The 17,024-nt window shown below is 48.2% G+C and overlaps 1 protein-coding gene across 5 annotated transcripts in view; it reads left to right on the top strand.

The window, feature by feature from the left end:
• SLC25A25 (solute carrier family 25 member 25) overlaps positions 1–16,235 on the top strand; it is a 44,549-nt gene extending 28,314 nt beyond the window's left edge. For 2 of the 5 annotated variants that reach the window (XM_077305117.1, XM_077305118.1), the window contains exons 2-10: positions 5,964–6,090; positions 6,183–6,270; positions 8,137–8,248; positions 8,931–9,089; positions 10,032–10,184; positions 10,303–10,410; positions 10,985–11,152; positions 12,020–12,170; positions 13,264–16,235. In XM_077305117.1, coding sequence (XP_077161232.1) covers positions 5,964–6,090; positions 6,183–6,270; positions 8,137–8,248; positions 8,931–9,089; positions 10,032–10,184; positions 10,303–10,410; positions 10,985–11,152; positions 12,020–12,170; positions 13,264–13,448 — 1,251 coding nt within the window. In that variant the 3' untranslated portion in view covers positions 13,449–16,235. Of the gene's footprint in view, positions 1–1,019; positions 1,259–5,963; positions 6,091–6,182; positions 6,271–7,017; positions 7,054–8,136; positions 8,249–8,930; positions 9,090–10,031; positions 10,185–10,302; positions 10,411–10,984; positions 11,153–12,019; positions 12,171–13,263 lie in introns of those variants that run through there. The other 3 variants (XM_077305119.1, XM_077305116.1, XM_077305120.1) reach the window with 3 other exon arrangements.
• Positions 16,236–17,024: the final 789 nt, after the last annotated feature.

Raw genomic sequence — 17,024 nt, 5'->3', positions numbered from 1 at the left:
GTGCTCTTTTGTTGATGGCATTCCGGCTTCTCCACAGCACTCACAGTGACAGTGGCAGTGTACAAATGTGTGATCCAGCAACTGAGCATTAAATTATCAATTTGCTTTGCGAATACATTTGTATGCCACTGGACAAAGTGAGGTCCCTGTGGCATATTTGAAAGCTAAATGCTTGCAGAACTGCTCAGTTTAGGTTGGCCATTTTTTTTACTTCCTCTTATTATACTTGAAAGAAGAAGGGGGTGACAGAGAATGAGGTGGCTGGATGGAGTCACTGAAGCAGTTGGTGTGAACTTAAATGGACTCCGGGGAATGGTAGAGGATAGGAAGGCCTGGAGGATCATTGTCCATGGGGTTGCGATGGGTCGGACATGACTTCACACCTAACAACAACAACAAATAGTTGAAAAGGACACAGTCCATCCATAATGGGTGAAATAGATTGCTGTCCATACACGCATTCTCCTGAAGCACTGAAATTGTGTTAGATGGATAATTACATGGATAATTGTGTTGACGTAAGCCCTGTTTTGTCTTAAACCGTGATCCAGCTTTGTTCAGTTGGAGGGTAAATTGCTCTTGCCTCTCTCTCTTCCCCCTCCCTTTATTTAATGGGAAGGATTTACAAGGCATTTAGAGGGCAGCCTGAGCTGCTTTCAGACCGGACTTTACACCCTTGATTACGCAGTCCCTGATGAATCTACTATGGATCTCTCCTCTCCTTGTAGCTTTTCACACACCATCTTGAACTAGATGCTGCGTATGCTGCTGCGTCGATCACCTCTTAAACCTTAGAGAGCCGGTGGAGGCTTAACCCTGCCACGCTGTTAAAATGACATAAAGCTTTTACAAAAGGCCAGCATTGAGCAATCCAGCCTCCCCTCACATGCTCTTGGCTAAGAATCCAGGAGTTCATTGGCTGTCGAGCAGGGCTTGAGCTAAGAAGGCTTTCCTTTTAAGCAAAAGGGCAGGGCTCTGGCAGCCAATGAAAGTAGAGCAGGGAGAGCTCGTAGACATGTGTCATGAGACTTCCCGGCATTTCCTCCCAGCCTGCTGAAGGGAGTGAGCGGAGGAAGCCGGCTGAGCGGCTCAGAGGAAAATGCTTTGCCTCTGCCTTTACATGCCGGCTTTTGGCGAGTCCCAGGCAGAATTTGAGTACTTTGAGTCGAAAGGACTGCCTGCTAAACTCAAGACCATCTTCAGACTGAGCCTCTTTATTCCTTCCCAGGAATTCTCTACCTATCGCCAGTGGAAGCAGGTATGGGGTGGCATTGTGGGTGGTCCAAGTGCTACTGCTGAATTCTTCTGATCTTCCATCTTTAATCCCTCCTTCTCTCAAGGGGTTCAGGATGGCATGTGTTGTTTTCTGTTTCCCTGAAAAACCTCCCAGAGACACAATGTGTGGTAGGTTAGGCGTTGTGTTGGGCCCTAAACCCCCTAGCAAGTCTCATGAAAGAGCAAGGATTTGAATTTAGGCCTCCTTGCTGTAAGCTCAACATCATTGGCTGTACAAACTGGCTCTCTGTTCTGGGGACGAGCTCCTGCCTCATTCGCTTCTATTACTGCTATAAATTTCTATATTCGTTTTTGGTGCAAAATCTTCTCCCTTTCGTTCTTCTCCAGATTCTTATTTCTTCATGGGATTCTGAAGTTGGCTATGTTGGAAAGTCACAGTATATCTACCCAAGAGAATAGGGTTAGACGGGTTTCTCGCACTCAATCCCTGTTCTTTCCCCAATCCCTGTTCTTTCCACTCCCTTCCCTCCACATTATTATAGCAGATAATGTCCCTTTGACTTTTTTGGTTCTGTCTACAGCCAGAGGGTTTGGGGGGTGGGGGAGGGGAGAGAATATTCCTTTCCCTATCATCAATTTATTCATAATAGGGAAAAGGCTTCTCCCCTATTAATTTCATGGTGATCAAGGTGAGCAGCTTAGGTGGAAGGTGTCCAAGTCCTTCTGTAATACCTTGAGAGAACAGTGGCGATGGGGAGACATTAAAGACAAAAAGTCTTATGGATAGTATTGTTGATGGAGGGAGAAAGGAAGAATGCAGACCAGAGGGGACTCCCCACCGGTCTCTGCAATTTTCCCTTCAGAAAGCGTAAGCTGGAACGGAAATGCTTTTGGGAGCTGATTTTGACAGCCGAGGGTATTCCTTAAGCAGATGTGTCCATCTGATCACTGCAGAGGCCCAGCTGCCTGGAGGCATCAGCCACAGGTTTGTCTTCATAGCTTCAGATCAAAGCAGCCTGTCTGCCCTATCTAGTAACCAATTTTCATTTTTGGCTTCTTGCCTGGGTCAGCGTGAGCAGGATTGTCAAGCACCTGGCAAGGCATGGTTGGGGCATGACTGAGCTGCATGGAACTTGGTAGATCAGCTCCGAGAAGTCCGAGAACATGGGAACTGCACGAGAAGTGGCCCATGTGTTTCAACCGTACAGCCTCATCAACTGCAACAGCTTGCAGTACTCATCGCCACAAGTTTTCTTAGGAACCACAAAAGCTGCCCTTGTAGTTCTGTGGAAGAGTGCAAGTGGATACCCCCCATGAAGCTTTGCGGGATGTATGTGGTCTGCAGTGGATCTTCCTCATTGCACTCATACAATGACAATTTGCCATTTAAATGTTTGCTGATTTTCATGAGATGGCTGAGTTTGCGCTATTAGCATTATTTCCCTTTTGGTATCTTTCTACAACTTGGCAACCAGTACCTCCCGCACATGCAGATGATACCACTCTAATGGCAGAAAGTGAAGAGGAACTAAAGAGCCTGTTGATGCGGGTGAAGGAGGAGAGTGCCAAAGTTGGCTTGAAACTCAACATCAAGAAAACAAAGATCATGGCATCCGGCCCTCTCAAGTCCTGGCAAATAGAAGGGGAAGAAATGGAGATAGTGACAGATTTTATTTTCCTGGGCTCCAAGATCACTGCAGATGGGGACTGCAGCAAAGAAATTAAAAGACGCTTGCTCCTGGGGAGGAAAGCTATGGCAAATCTAGACAGCATCCTAAAAAGCAGAGACATCACCCTGCCAACAAAAGTGCGTTTAGTCAAGGCTATGGTCTTCCCAGTTGCAATGTATGGCTGCGAAAGTTGGACCATAAGGAAGGCCGAGCGTCAAAGAATTGAGGCTTTTGAACTCTGGTGCTGGAGAAGACTCTTGCGAGTCCCTTGGACTGCAAGGCGAACAAACCAGTCAGTCCTAGAGGAGATCAGCCCTGGCTGCTCTTTAGAAGGCCAGATCCTGAAGATGAAACTCAAATATTTTGGCCACCTCATGAGAAGGAAGGACTCCCTGGAGAAGAGCCTAATGCTGGGAGAGATCGAGGGCAAAAGAAGAAGGGGACGACAGAGAATGAGGTGGATGGATGGAGTCACTGAAGCAGTAGGTGCAAACTTAAATGGACTCCGGGGAATGGTAGAGGACAGGAAGGCCTGGAGGATCATTGTCCATGGGGTCGCGATGGGTCGGACACGACTTCGCACATAACAACAACAACCTCCCGCACAGTGGTGGCTGGGTAGTAGTCCATGTGTTTAATTAGTTAAAACATACCTGAATCCAAGACATAGATCATGTGAGGCTGAAACCGGCCTCCCATTTCACACTCCCATAGTGATGTAACCAGTAAACCAGTCTATTTAACAGAGACTCTTCAGGTTGTCATTAAGCGAATTACTCATTTGGGTTTTTTTGGGGGGAGGGGGCAGGAGGAGCCACTGCTTCACTTGCAGAGATGTTGCAGTGCAGTCCTAACATGCTTACTCAGAAAAGTAGGTGTAATCACTTGTACAGATTTTCTCTGCAGGAAAACCAGAGAACTGGCCACATATGTTCAACTTTCCTTTTCACTGTAGTCTTGTGTTTTGAGTACTGGGAATTGGGGGTCTGCATTTGTACAACTGTGCAAGGAAACTTGGCTGTGAGGGGGGATTTGCTGGTATTTTAAGACTACAAACTCGGGAATAAAAGCAACCTGGATTTTTGTAAAAGGATTGTAGAAATAATGCGTTCTGCTTGGTCCGAGATGATGAACATTCAGGCTTTCTTTGCATGTATGAAGTGACAGTTTGTGATGCAAGGTCCAGTGCAGGGGTAGTCAAACATTTGCTGGCAGGGGCTCATGGGAATTGTAGTCCATGGACATCTGGAGGGCCGCAGTTTGACTACCCCTGGTCCAGTGATTTAAAGTTAGAGGCTGTTTGCATCACAGCCTAGAGCGTTCAGCAGCTAACCTAACTAGCAGACATTTCATCATGTTTTCTGGCTTCCCTTGCCACTTTTGGAGAAGTCCAGTGCACTTTCTGGCTTTTTCAGGACCATTTTTACAGGAATTGCAAAACCTGCAGCTCTCCCCAAGGGGATATTTGAGAGAGTGAAATCCTGAATCAGCTGGCTGACAGCTATCTGCTGACATGCCAGAGGTTTCTTTCTATCTTTAGCACATGAATGGCAAGGCAGTCTCTCCTATCTCCTGGTTTTTTTTACAGCTGTCATATGACTGCAGATTAGCGGCACCTTGGACATACGAAAGGTCACTGCAGATGGTGACTGGGCACCCGTGTGAAGGTTAAATTGGGAAGGTATTAAATTATACTAGGGTCTGGGCTTAGCATCAGGCAGAGCAGGATGCGGGAGAAGGCAGGAGATCTTTATCTAAACATACTGGCATGGCCATTCACTGATGTATGTTACATGACCTTGGTATATAGAAAACATATTGCCATTGACAAAGTGTTCCTACATGTCAGCCTCTTCACATTTTATTTTTCGTGGTGTTCTAAGAGGAATGAGGCTTTGACAGGATCTGTAACTTCACAACCAACCCAACTCCAGGCATATTCTACACAGATAGTGCCAATCTTTAAGGGAGACCTCAGTGACTCACAGTCTTATGATCTGTGGGGGGTTATCAGGCGGGTGAGCAGAGTCTGTTTAAGGAGTAACTTGACCCTTGCTGGGTGACCTACAGTACTAATTGTACTGAACAAATACCCTCATAGATATGCAAAAACCATAGCCCTCTACAGGCCGAGGTTCCAGCGCTTAAGGGAGCCAAGTGGAACGTACAGGTGAATTTTCCTTATTTGCTTGGGGCTGCTCCAAAATATAAAATTTCCCCAAGATTTTGGCACAAGTGCCTAACTGCAGGGTGACCAAACCAGTTAAAGCTTGTACCAGAGGGTTTTTTTGCAAATCCCCTGTAATGTTAGTTTCAAGCTAGACTTTTCTGGCTGCAAGTTAGCTTTCCCCAGAAATGGCTGGTCTAAAAATAGACATGCATGTATGAAGCAATTTAATTGCTCTGAATTTTTTTTATGTTTGTGTCTGTACTTGTCGAACAGAAATGGGGTGTGTGCGTAATAGACGTGTGTAAGTGTACATACATACATACAAGCATAGGTGAGGAAGAGGGGCTTGTAAACTTTACTTGCTTTTGGTAGCTGGTTACTATTTCTAATAGCTAATGAGCCTCAGCTTCCTGGCTTCCTGCTGCACAGGGGACAATATTGTGGCCCCTTTTCACCTGCTGTCTGAGGGAATTTTACAGGACAAGTCTCTCTCTGTCTCTCTCTTTGTATATCACTCTGTGTATGAGCAACTCATGGCATATTGCCCCAGCACCATTTTGAAACATACTGCTTTCCGCCCTTAAAAATTACTCCTGTGATATCTATGAGTCTTCAGTATTTGCTTTCGCCAGTGATCATTTGTGAACCCCTGCAGAAGAAGCTGGTTGGGATATCTAGGACATAATTAGCAAGTCTCCCTGAGCCCTCGGGGGAGCGGTATATAAATATAATAAATAAATAAGTTGCTTTTGAACATACATGGTTGGGACTCTTTAGAAATCTTAACAACTAAAGAGTTTTTTTTTAAAGGGAAACCTGCCTTAATTTCCTCCCACCCACACAGGAAGACAATGAAGCTTATTTTATGCCTTCTTTATTTTTAACAGAAAATTGTAAAAGCTGGAGACAAGGACCTGGATGGGCAGCTGGACTTTGAGGAGTTTGTTCACTACCTCCAAGACCACGAAAAGAAACTGAGGCTAGTTTTCAAGAGTCTCGACAAAAAGAATGATGGTGAGTGGATGTTGATTGCTACTGAGAGAAAAGACTTGGACTTCTCATTCTGGGAGTGGGGGCCTCACGTGTCTCATGCTTTCCCTTCACAGGTCGCATTGATGCACAGGAGATTGTGCAGTCCCTTCGGGATCTGGGAGTCAAGATCTCTGAACAGCAGGCAGAAAAAATTCTCAAGAGGTGAGCGTTCCTACTGCCTGCACTGTTTTCACGCTGTTTTCACGAGAACACACTGCACAATGTTACCTTAAGTTACTTTCTCTTCCGCCTGTCTCTGGTTCCTACAAAACTCCTCCTGTGCAGTATTTCTTGCTAGCAACAAGTGCCAAAATAGTGATCAAAAAGGGGGCAAATAGACACCCACACCTGTCTCTGAACTGGCAGGGCAATTTAAAGGCGTTCAGGCAGAATTGCTAAAGAGCTGCAACACCAAAAGCAAGATGGCAGCGTTGTCTCTGCAAAAAGGGTGTACTCAGCTCTGGCATGGAGCTTGGGTGGAGTGGGGGTTCATGGCTGTGATTTTCCCTCCTGACTGGACAGAGAGGATGCTGCTCTGTGCACTGTGGAACCACAACGCAGCTGAGCAGTGTGCTGGCAAGCATCCTCTTGCGAGGGATATCTGCCAGGAAAGGGCTATTACTGCTTTGCTAGCTTTTTAGTTCTCTTGTTCTCACAGCCAGGCATACTTTACTAATACAGGAGTGTTATTTTCCCTAAACAACTGTCCTAAATTGCGTATTCTGGTGCTCCCCACTTTCATGTATGTGCTACTTAACACGTTGAAATGCTTTCCACTTGTGCGCATGTGACACTAACTTTTAACTCACTTATTTGTACCTTTCCCCCTTATTTCTCCCCCCTCCCTTCCCACCCTGTTTGCATCTTCCCTTCTGTCTCTGCCTGCCTGCCTACCTGTCTGTCTATCAGAATAAGGATGGGGCACTTCTGGGGTCCTGTCACATAGTAAGTATTAGTTTGTGTGTGTTCTTGCCTGGTTCCTAGTCTTCTCTGTGCCAGTGTTTCTCGGTAGTATGTAGCAACTCCTTAGCCAGACTGCTAGCTGAGCATTAAAATCCAGTGGAAGGTATCATTTACTTGGCCTGCTTGATAGTGAGCCCTTTTTGTTGAGCCCTCAAAGAGTTTCCCCATCATGAATTACAACAGCTTTGCAGGCTAAGCCATATATCTCTAGATTATAGTCTTTCTTGGAAAGGGGAGGCTTGCCCAGGGCTACGTACTGGGCTGAGATAGAACCATCCCCACACTCTTAACTGATATGCCATCAGATGGGATTTCTACCCAGGTTCTCATCCCTCCATGTTAGACTTCTCTTCCCCTCTTGCTCCCACAAGGCAAGTCCGACATGCATTCCAGCCTTCCACAGCACAAGCTATGCCATCCAGAGAATCAAGGATTACATAGTCTCGAAGAATTAATTGGCCTGTACAGTAAACAGATCCAGCTTGAGCTGTGCCCTGTAAAGGAAGGCAAGGGTGCACATCATGTAGTCAAACTGCGGCTCTCCAGATGTCCCTGGACTACAATTGCCATAAGCCCCTGCCAGCGAATCCATGGACATCTGGAGGGCCGCAGTGTGACTCCCCCTGATGTTGTCTTTTACAAGAATCCCTCTGCCTGATCCCAAACATGGTAATCAATCGATTCCTGAGCAACAAGTATCTACAGAATTTCATTTTGTACGAAGATGTTATTGGGCCTTGTCATTTCCCAAATACGTCAGAAGTCTAGTTCTTGCAATCACAGGTGACTCGCTGACAAAGAAGAAACTTGGGGTAGAGAACGCAACACAGATGCCCCTTTCTCTCTTGGCTTCATTCAGTGCTTAGACTTTAGCAGCTGCATGAGACACTTTCAGAATGTGATGCCACCGTACAGTAGAGCTTGCTGTGCTTGTTGTCCTCTGGGACCCTCTCAGTGCTGCTTTATTGTGCGATTCTTTGTGATCTGGAAGAGATGCTCTTGACCCAACCGCCGAGTGTGGGTGAATCTCTGATTCATTTTGCCTTTTCCCACTGATTCTCGCAGCATGGATAAGAATGGGACGATGATGATAGACTGGAATGAGTGGCGTGACTATCATTTGCTGCACCCTGTGGAGAACATTCCGGAGATCATCTTGTACTGGAAGCATTCTACGGTAAGAAGCTAAAACGTCTTCTGCACAATGGCTATGAAATCCTTGGTTGAACTCGAGTCCTTCTCTGCCATAGATTTCTATCAAGAACAAGCTGCCTTTCTCCCCTTCCCATTTCTGTGAATTTGGGGCTTTTTTCTATATGCCCTCTGGGTCTGACTTCTGCAGTGCCTGGCCCAGTTGAAAATTAGGGCTCTCATGGAGGTGAAAAGCCAGGCAACAGCTTCCCTGGGTCTCACTGTCTGCTAGTAACTGGCTCCAGCCAGAACTGGAAACCGATTCTAACTCTCTTTGATACACTTGGCATTTAAATGCCATGCAGCAAGATCAAATCAGCCTGTGAACTCCCATATACTTCCCTTTTTTCCCCTTGGTTAGTCATTTTGAACAGGTGAGTGATGCAGCTGGCTCACAACCAGCATTGTGAACCAGAACTGCTACAACACAGAGGCCCTCTGTGAAGAATGTATTTATTAGTGATCCTCACATGCACAGGGGGAATGATATGGCTGCCGTTGCACAAAGGAGAGGTGGATTTTCAGGAGTGAAGCCGAGTGAATAGCTTCCGTGTTCCGAGATCTTTCATCTCGGAGTGCAGTCACAGATTACCAGACCTCTTGAGGAAGTTTCAGGGCTCTCTTTTAATAATCCCTCTGAAGGAAATGTTTTTTATTTATGCTTGCAGATATTTGACGTGGGAGAGAACCTGACAGTACCAGATGAGTTCACAGTAGAAGAGAGGCAGACGGGGATGTGGTGGCGACACCTTGTTGCAGGTGGAGGTGCGGGAGCTGTGTCTCGAACCTGTACTGCTCCCTTGGACCGCTTAAAAGTGCTTATGCAGGTAGGTTGAAAACTCGGAAGCAGGCCCTCTAGTGTTGCTTGCTGTGTAATGCTGAAAGCCATTCTCACAACACCTGATCTGTACTTCTCACCCCAAACTCCCAAAACATGGGAGATGCAAGATTAAGTAATGCTAGTTTTCCTTATGTCTTTCTAAGACCAACAGGAGAGTGATCCTTTAGAGCAGGGTTGGCTGAACTGAGGCTCTCCAGATGTCCATGGACTACTTCAGCTGCTGCCAGCATGGTCATGGTACTTGTCGTCCATGGACATCTGGAGAGCCTCAATTTGGCCACTCCTACTCTAGATGCTTGATTTGGCATTGCAGCTTCCAGAGAAAAAGACAGCTGCTGTTTTTCATCTGGAATTTTAATCTGGCACTCATACCCATAAAATACCTGCCAGTAATTTGGGGAATTGGACAGATTGGTGATGACAGCAGTCGAGGCCTTGGACCGTGCAGCGTTGGCAGAACAAGCATTCCCTTAGTGGTGGCTTTGATGACGGGTCTGGCTGGACAGGAGGTGACCCGTGACTTGCTGGCAGTGTTCCCCATTTTAGGCTCAAAGGGCAGAGAGTCTCTGGTAGAAAGCACATTGGGAAATGAAGAATTTGAACTTTGCATAGTGAGGGTCAGGAGCGATCCAGCCCTGTTTTTCAACAGGAGTTCTGTTTTGGTGCCAGAGTCCAGCTCCCACTTCAGCCCCCTTCCCTCCTTGCTGTTCATAAGATTATTGAACTGGATAACAAGCAGGATCCTGTGAAAAACACCCCCTCTTTCTTTTGGCAAACAGAAACCTCTCTCATGGGGAGAGGAAGGGCAGGCAATTGTAAGCCGCTTTGGGGCTCCTTCGGGTAGTAAAAAATGGAGTATAAAAAACAGTTCTTTTTCCATAAAACTTGTGTGTCAACATTCAATTTGAACTCCCTTTTCCCTTTGCAGGTCCATGCATCTCGGAACAACAACATGTGCATTGTCGGTGGCTTCACCCAGATGATCAGGGAGGGTGGCCCGAGGTCGCTTTGGCGAGGGAATGGGATCAACGTCTTGAAGATAGCTCCAGAGTCTGCCATTAAATTCATGGCCTATGAGCAGGTGAAGGCCAAATCGCCTGGGTGGCGTGTAGTGCACGTACGGGAGTGTGGAAATTGGTGAAATTTATGACTCGCTTTTCTGTCAGAACTAATCCCACAAAATTGTCCTGATTCTGTAGATCAAGCGCTTAATTGGCACTGACCAGGAGGTGCTGAGGATTCATGAGAGACTCGTAGCAGGTTCGCTGGCAGGAGCCATTGCACAGAGCAGCATCTACCCCATGGAGGTGAGTCACTGAGAAGGTCACTTCTGGCTTCCTGGCCGAGCAACTCCAGCTGATTCAGAGTGTTCAGAAGCAGCTTTTCCTGCAGTGGCCGCATTCTCAGTTGGAATTTCCTCTAGCTGTGTCCTCTTCCTTAGTAGCTCACAACACTCTTTCATGTCCTCTGTGTAGCTGGGTTTGGCACCTTCACAAAGCTAGTTCGGGGGCTTCTAGAACAGCTAACAAGGGAATGGCTCTTCCTGCTTCCCCCTTTAGAACAGAGTGATGAGCCTTCCCAAGGGGCTTAGTTCTTCTGTAGTTAACTAGTTGGGTGTAGTGGCTAAGAGTGGCAGCCTCTAATCTGGAGAACTGGGCTTGATTTCCCACTCCTCCCCATGTAGCCAGCTGGGTGGCCTTGGGCCAGTCACAATTAGACCCACCTTCCTCACAGGGTGACTGTTACTGGGAGAGGACGGGATGACCATTGTAAGCCTCTGAGATTCCTTTAGATAGTAAAAAGCAGGATACAAAACCCCGGTTCTTCTTCCCCACGCCTGCTCCATGGATTCTTCACACGTCTCTTCTTCCAATGGTGCAGGTTCTGAAGACTCGAATGGCTCTGCGCAAGACCGGGCAGTACTTGGGCATGCTGGACTGTGCCAAGAACATCCTTGCGAAAGAAGGAATGGCTGCTTTCTACAAAGGCTACGTCCCCAATATGCTCGGGATCATTCCGTACGCTGGCATTGACCTAGCAGTATATGAAGTAAGAGGGCCCAGCGGAGGCTCAAGGTGGAGGGGTGGGGGGGAAACCAGGACAGTGACATTTTAGGCAGGCATGTATCAAGTCACAGTTTCATTTCCCTGTAGAGCTGCAGTACTGACAGCGTAGATGTCATAAGCAAAGGTCGCTTTCTTTTTTAACCCATCAAATACTAGAAATCTAGGAGGATTTCTTCCTGCCAGACCCTTGCAAAGACTTGCACAATGAACGCACTTGGCATAGCAGCAAAAGTAGTTTACTGAGGCAGCAATACAAAGCTCATGATTGTTCTTTCTGAAACTAAATTGATAAGCAATGCACCGATGACTATGACTCCGAAAGTCTGCCCCCCCCCCCCACCAAATACACAAGAAAATATCCCAGTGGTAAAAAGGCAGGCCTCCCCTGTTCCCAGGGGAAAGCGCACAAACTGGTCCTGCACCCAGGTGCCCATGACGTCACTCGGACATGGCTGATTCAAGGCCAGTCCCCGCGATACCGTCCAAGCTCCCTTCTCCCACGGTTCCTACTTCTGAAATACAAACAGGCCATTAGACTACACAAAAGAACAAGAGATACGGAGCAGAAGTCAAGCAATAAAGGCAGTTACAAACAATTTGGCTTTCACAGTTAACAGGCTCCCCTCACCCCTAGTTGCCATTAACCCTACAGTTGCTATTGGCAAATCATTGCAACCTTACAGTTGCTGTTGATATATCTTCATGGCAGGGGACTGGCAAATAGGAATATCCTGACACTTCACAGTGTGCAACCCTAATTGCTCTCACTAATTGATTGAGTTTAATCTTTCATTCTAAAAACTGTTTCTGTTCTTACTAATACTTGGTTTCCCTGTGATTTTCCCCTTAGACTTTAAAAAACACCTGGCTGCAACGTTATGCCGTAAACAGTGCTGACCCTGGGGTGTTCGTTCTGCTGGCCTGTGGTACCATGTCAAGTACCTGTGGGCAGCTGGCCAGTTATCCTCTGGCCCTAGTGCGGACGCGCATGCAAGCTCAAGGTAAGAGCATTGGAGGAAATCTTAACCCAGGGGTAGTCAAACTGCGGCATTCCACTTGCATTTGCTGGCAGGGGCTCATGGGAATTGTAGTCCATGGACAAGTGGAAGGCCGAAGTTTGACTACCCCTGAAGTCGGTGACCAACAGTTGACCTTCCCCAGAATATAAGAGGATGAAGGCCACCAGTTAATAGTTGTTTCAGTGTATGTGCCACCGCTCTATCTCATTCACTGTAACTTTTATGCTCTCCTTCGGTCTCCGTTTGCCACATCGCGAGGCCACATCTGTGAATTTTTTTAGAGTGTTTTAAAGTCCTTTGCAAAGCCCTGTTGCGCTCCAGCCACTGTGGCGTGGTGGTTAAAGAGTGACTGACTAAGAAGGAGAACCAGGTTTGATTGCCCACATGCAGCCAGCTGGGTGATCTTGGGGCTAGTCACAGTTCTCTCAGCTGTTCTTGAAGAACAGTTCTCTCAGAGCTTTCAGCCCCACCTATATCACAGGGTGTCTGCTGTGGGGATAAGAAGGGAAAGATGTTTGTAAACTGCTTTGGGTAGTGACAAGCAGAGTATAGAAAGCCAGCTCTTCTTTTTTCTGTCACAGCCTGCCATTCTGAGTTTGGCCACTGCTGTTGCAGTTGGGTCCTCTCTGTGGCCTGCCACGTAGCTCGTGCCAACTCACAGTCATGGTGATCTAATCCCAAGCTCTTTAAACCCCCCCCCCCCCGTGCAAGCACCAAGTAATGTGTGATCCTTGGGGTGACGCCCTCTAGCGTTTTCATGGCAGGCTCAATACGGGGCAGTTTGCCAGTCCCTTCCCCAGTCATTACCGTTTACCCCCCAGCAAGCTGGGCACTCATTTTAACGACCTCAGAAGGATGGAAGGCTGAGTCAACCTTGAGCCGGCTGCTGGGATTGAACTCCCAGCCTCATGGGCAGACAGCTTCAGCTAGCATTTCTGATGCCTTACCACTCTGCGCCACAAGAGGCTCTCTTTAAATCCCACGGGGAGTCAACTACTCATTTGCAGGCAGTGTATTCCGAAACCCCCTGCAAACGTCAGGCCCTTGACCGCTGTTTGACGGCTTCTCTTCCCAGCTTCGATTGAAGGAGCGCCACAGGTGACAATGAGCGGGCTCTTCAAGCACATCTTGAAGACGGAGGGAGCTTTCGGCCTCTACCGCGGCCTGGCCCCCAACTTCATGAAGGTGATACCGGCAGTGAGCATCAGCTACGTGGTCTACGAGAACCTGAAGATGACGCTGGGTGTGCAGTCCCGATGACAAGGCAGTGGCGACGTTCGTCGAACTCTTTCCGGAAAAAAAAAAAAAGACAGAATAATCTTGGGGGCTGCAATCCCCTAAGGTGTACGGCCGTTTCATTCTGTGAATGTGTCAATCAACACTAAGCTGATTGAGCCAAGCTATGAGCAGCCTGCATCATGGGTGTCCAGGAGCGGTTAGGGAGGGCTCCGGGCCTCTTTTTGCTGCTTTGCTACCGCAAGTGCTGTGTGTCGTTCCTCTCCATCAGCCGCTGGCCTTTCCCTGCTTTGCAAGGGACCAAACCGTGGGCACCCACGGGAAACGCCTTGAGCTGTCTAGTGCCAGCACCAGTTCTGAGCACAGCGGAGGAAGGCCCCGGAAAAGCACACTCTCCTCTTCCGAACCCGTTTCCTCAGTTTGGAGCCGGAGAATGCGGCACCTTCTGACTTGCTTGAAAGAGCTTCTTCCTGTTGAGTTGTTAACTCTTCCTACTCGTTGCTGTAAACCAGGGGTAGTGACACTGCGGCCCTCCAGATGTCCATGGACTAAAATTCCCATGAGCCCCTGCCAGCGAATGCTGGCAGGGGCTCATGGGAATTGTAGTCCATGGACATCTGGAGGGCCGCAGTGTCACTACCTCTACTGTAAACCTCTCCACGGCTGCTGGTCCAGAAACATTAGTTGTTTACGTTACATTCCTTTTTCCTTTTTTGGGGTGGGTGGGAACAATTCACGTACTACTTCAGCGATTCAGACAGAGCAATGTGATTGAAAACTGAAGCTCGAGGGGGCAAACCGAAACTGAAAATCCTTAATTTTTTTGTGGAACTGGTCGGGCCCGCCGAGTCTCCCAAATGCTGCTGAAGACGCACTTATCAAAGGGATGCGACCACTCTGAAGAGGCCTGGCTCTGCACTTGCATGCCCGATAGTCTCAAATATATGGCACTTGCATGCCAGATTGGCCATGACCATTCGGGGGGCGGATGGGGTTGGACTTTGGAGAGGCGTAGTAGGGATTTGTGCAGCGTGGCTCTGCAAATGGTTTCCAGGACAGGCCAAGCGAAGCTGTCCTGCTCTTGACCTGTCTCTGGCATCCGAGCCCGTCTCTGCTTCCCCTTGCTGTGCTTTGACCGCTATCCTTGCCAGGTCCTGTGGCCCACAGCTCCCCCCCCCCTTCTTGAGACCCTGAGCCTCGGCTGCTGTAATCTTTTCTAGACCTTCGTGGGTCTGGTGCTTGACTCGGCACTTAGTGATGAGGGATTGGGGTGGAATGGGGGTAGCCAAACTGGGGCTCTCCATATGTCCTTGGACTACACTGCTGGCAGGAGCTCATTGTAATTGTAGTGCGTGGGCATCTGGAGAGCCCCAGTTTGGCCACCCCTGGCATAAGGGAAGGGACTGGGTGTGCTGCCAGTGGGAAGGAAGAAGAGATCACTGGGGATCGGAGAAGGGTCCTTATCCCCCTCTCCCCTCCTGACCAGTTCTTTTTGTAGAAGGCAGTGGCTGGCATCTGTCTCTGACTGAGTATCCCGCAGACTTCGTCTGATCTGGGGGCCGGCAGATTCTTTTTTTTTGGTGGGGGGGGGGGAAGCAGGCCAGCATCACATTCCATTGTTATTGTTTTTTTAAATTGCATCAAGCATATTTATTTTGTATTTATTTAAACACCAGAGTTATTGTCAAGCTATTTTTATAGACATGTTTCTAGTTGTGTTGTCCTTCATATTCTGTACATTAGTGTGTGTTTTTTTTAGAGGTTCTGTATTTATGTTTTTAAAGCAGTTTTGCACTTGTCAGCATCACTCTACTGAGCAGCCGATGGGGGAGACACCCATCAGTTTCTCCTCCGAAGCGTGCTGTGTAGAACTTGCATGTGGGGCCAGTGGAGGAGCTCTGTCAGCCATGACAAATTCTGTGTAGCAAAAAGCCTTAGGAGAGAAAGCAAGTGTGTGTGTGTGTGTGTGCATGTATGTTTGGGGTGGGGAGAGGCAGGTCTTAATGTAGGCAGGAGATTGTTTTTCTGGAATGAGGGCTTAGGAAGGTCTGCTGTTTTGAAGTTTACCTTACTCTGGAATTGCTTCACAGTGTGGCTTCCTGATTTCGGACCATTGGTGGGTTTACAAACTTAAAGACCAGAGTCTGTGTGTCTGATTTTTTTTTTTTTTTTGCAATGGCTAATAATGAAAAGGGCTGATTGGACTGGGGCGGGGTGAGAAATATCTCAGGGATGACGGAGCCATGAGATGCCCATTTCCTGATGAGCAGAAAGGGATTTGTTCTTGGAGGCAAACTGCTGTGGTTGTCTTGGCAGGCTGTGGGCCACGAGGGCCGGCCTGCCAGACAGCAGGGAGGGGGGGGGGGCGATTCTGGTGCAGGAAATGCCCCGAGGAGAAAGGTCCGAAATGATCAGCGGCAGTGATGGTTCTGTAGCCACTCTGTATCTCAGGAGACCCTCCTGGTGCCGAGTGACATCTGCTCTCGACTGGGTTTGTCCACTCTGCCTCGACTGGGTTTGTCCACTGCTACTTGGGATTGCTGCACGCTCGTCTGGAGTCCATATCTGAATCAGTGATGTGACCTTTTGTCCTCCTCGCTGCTTCCCTCCCCCCCCTAAGTCCCCATCCTCTTGACAGCACCTCATTTTCTACCATTTGTGGCCTGACGAGAGTATTCAGAATACAGAAATCAATGCAAAGGTTTAACTGTCTTCGTAATTGTAACCCGGATGTATGAAGAGTGAATTGTAACAAATGATGAAACCCTGAATGGTAGGCAGCAGTTTGCTAATAAAGGTTTATTAAAGATAGTTTGCGTTCTGAGCCTTTTTGCCTGTGGGGTGCTGGGCTTGGGTGTCTGCAAGGCCACTGCCCCTGCCACTTTTCCTGGAACCTTCCTCTAGTGCAGGGGTAGTCAAACTGTGGCCCTCCAGATGTCCATGGACTACAATTCCCATGAGCCCCTGCCAGCATTCGCTGGCAGGGGCTCCTGGGAATTGTAGTCCATGGACATCTGGAGGGTCGCAGTTTGACTACCCCTGCTCTAGTGCGTATGGGAAGCAAAAGAGCTGAAATGTGGCCAACCCCTCTTATTGTGGATGCCTAGCAGAGGCAGGCTCTGGTTTCTGCTGCGACTCCCTGAGTGAGCTGCTCTCTGGTGATCCAGTTGGTGTAGTGCTTAGGAGTGTGGATTTCTAATCTGGTGAGCCAGGTTCGATTCTGTACTCCCCCACATGCAGCCAGCTGGGTGACCTTGGGCTCACCATGGCACTGATAAAGCTGTTCTGACCGAGCAGTAATCTCAGGGCTCATCCACCTCACAGGGTGTCTGTTGTGGGGAGAGGAAAGGGAAGGCGACTGTAAGCCGCTTTGAGACTCCTTCAGGTAGAGAAAAGCGGCATATAAGAACCAACTCTTCTTCTGGTGCGCGGATAGTGCATCATCTGCTCTACAGCCCCCTAAGTGGGCTGACCCATTTTGTTAATGTGAAGATTTGTGGTGCTCATTAACTGGCTCTGATGTGGCTGCAAAGCACCCGAGACTAATTGCCTGATTGGTTACAACAGTGGTCCCCAACCTTTTTATCACCAGGACGGGTC

This window comes from Paroedura picta, chromosome 12 (assembly GCF_049243985.1).
Source record: "Paroedura picta isolate Pp20150507F chromosome 12, Ppicta_v3.0, whole genome shotgun sequence".
Lineage (NCBI taxonomy): Eukaryota > Metazoa > Chordata > Lepidosauria > Squamata > Gekkonidae > Paroedura > Paroedura picta.
Note: the sequence above shows the minus strand (reverse complement) of the source record. Positions and strands in the feature narration are given on the sequence as shown.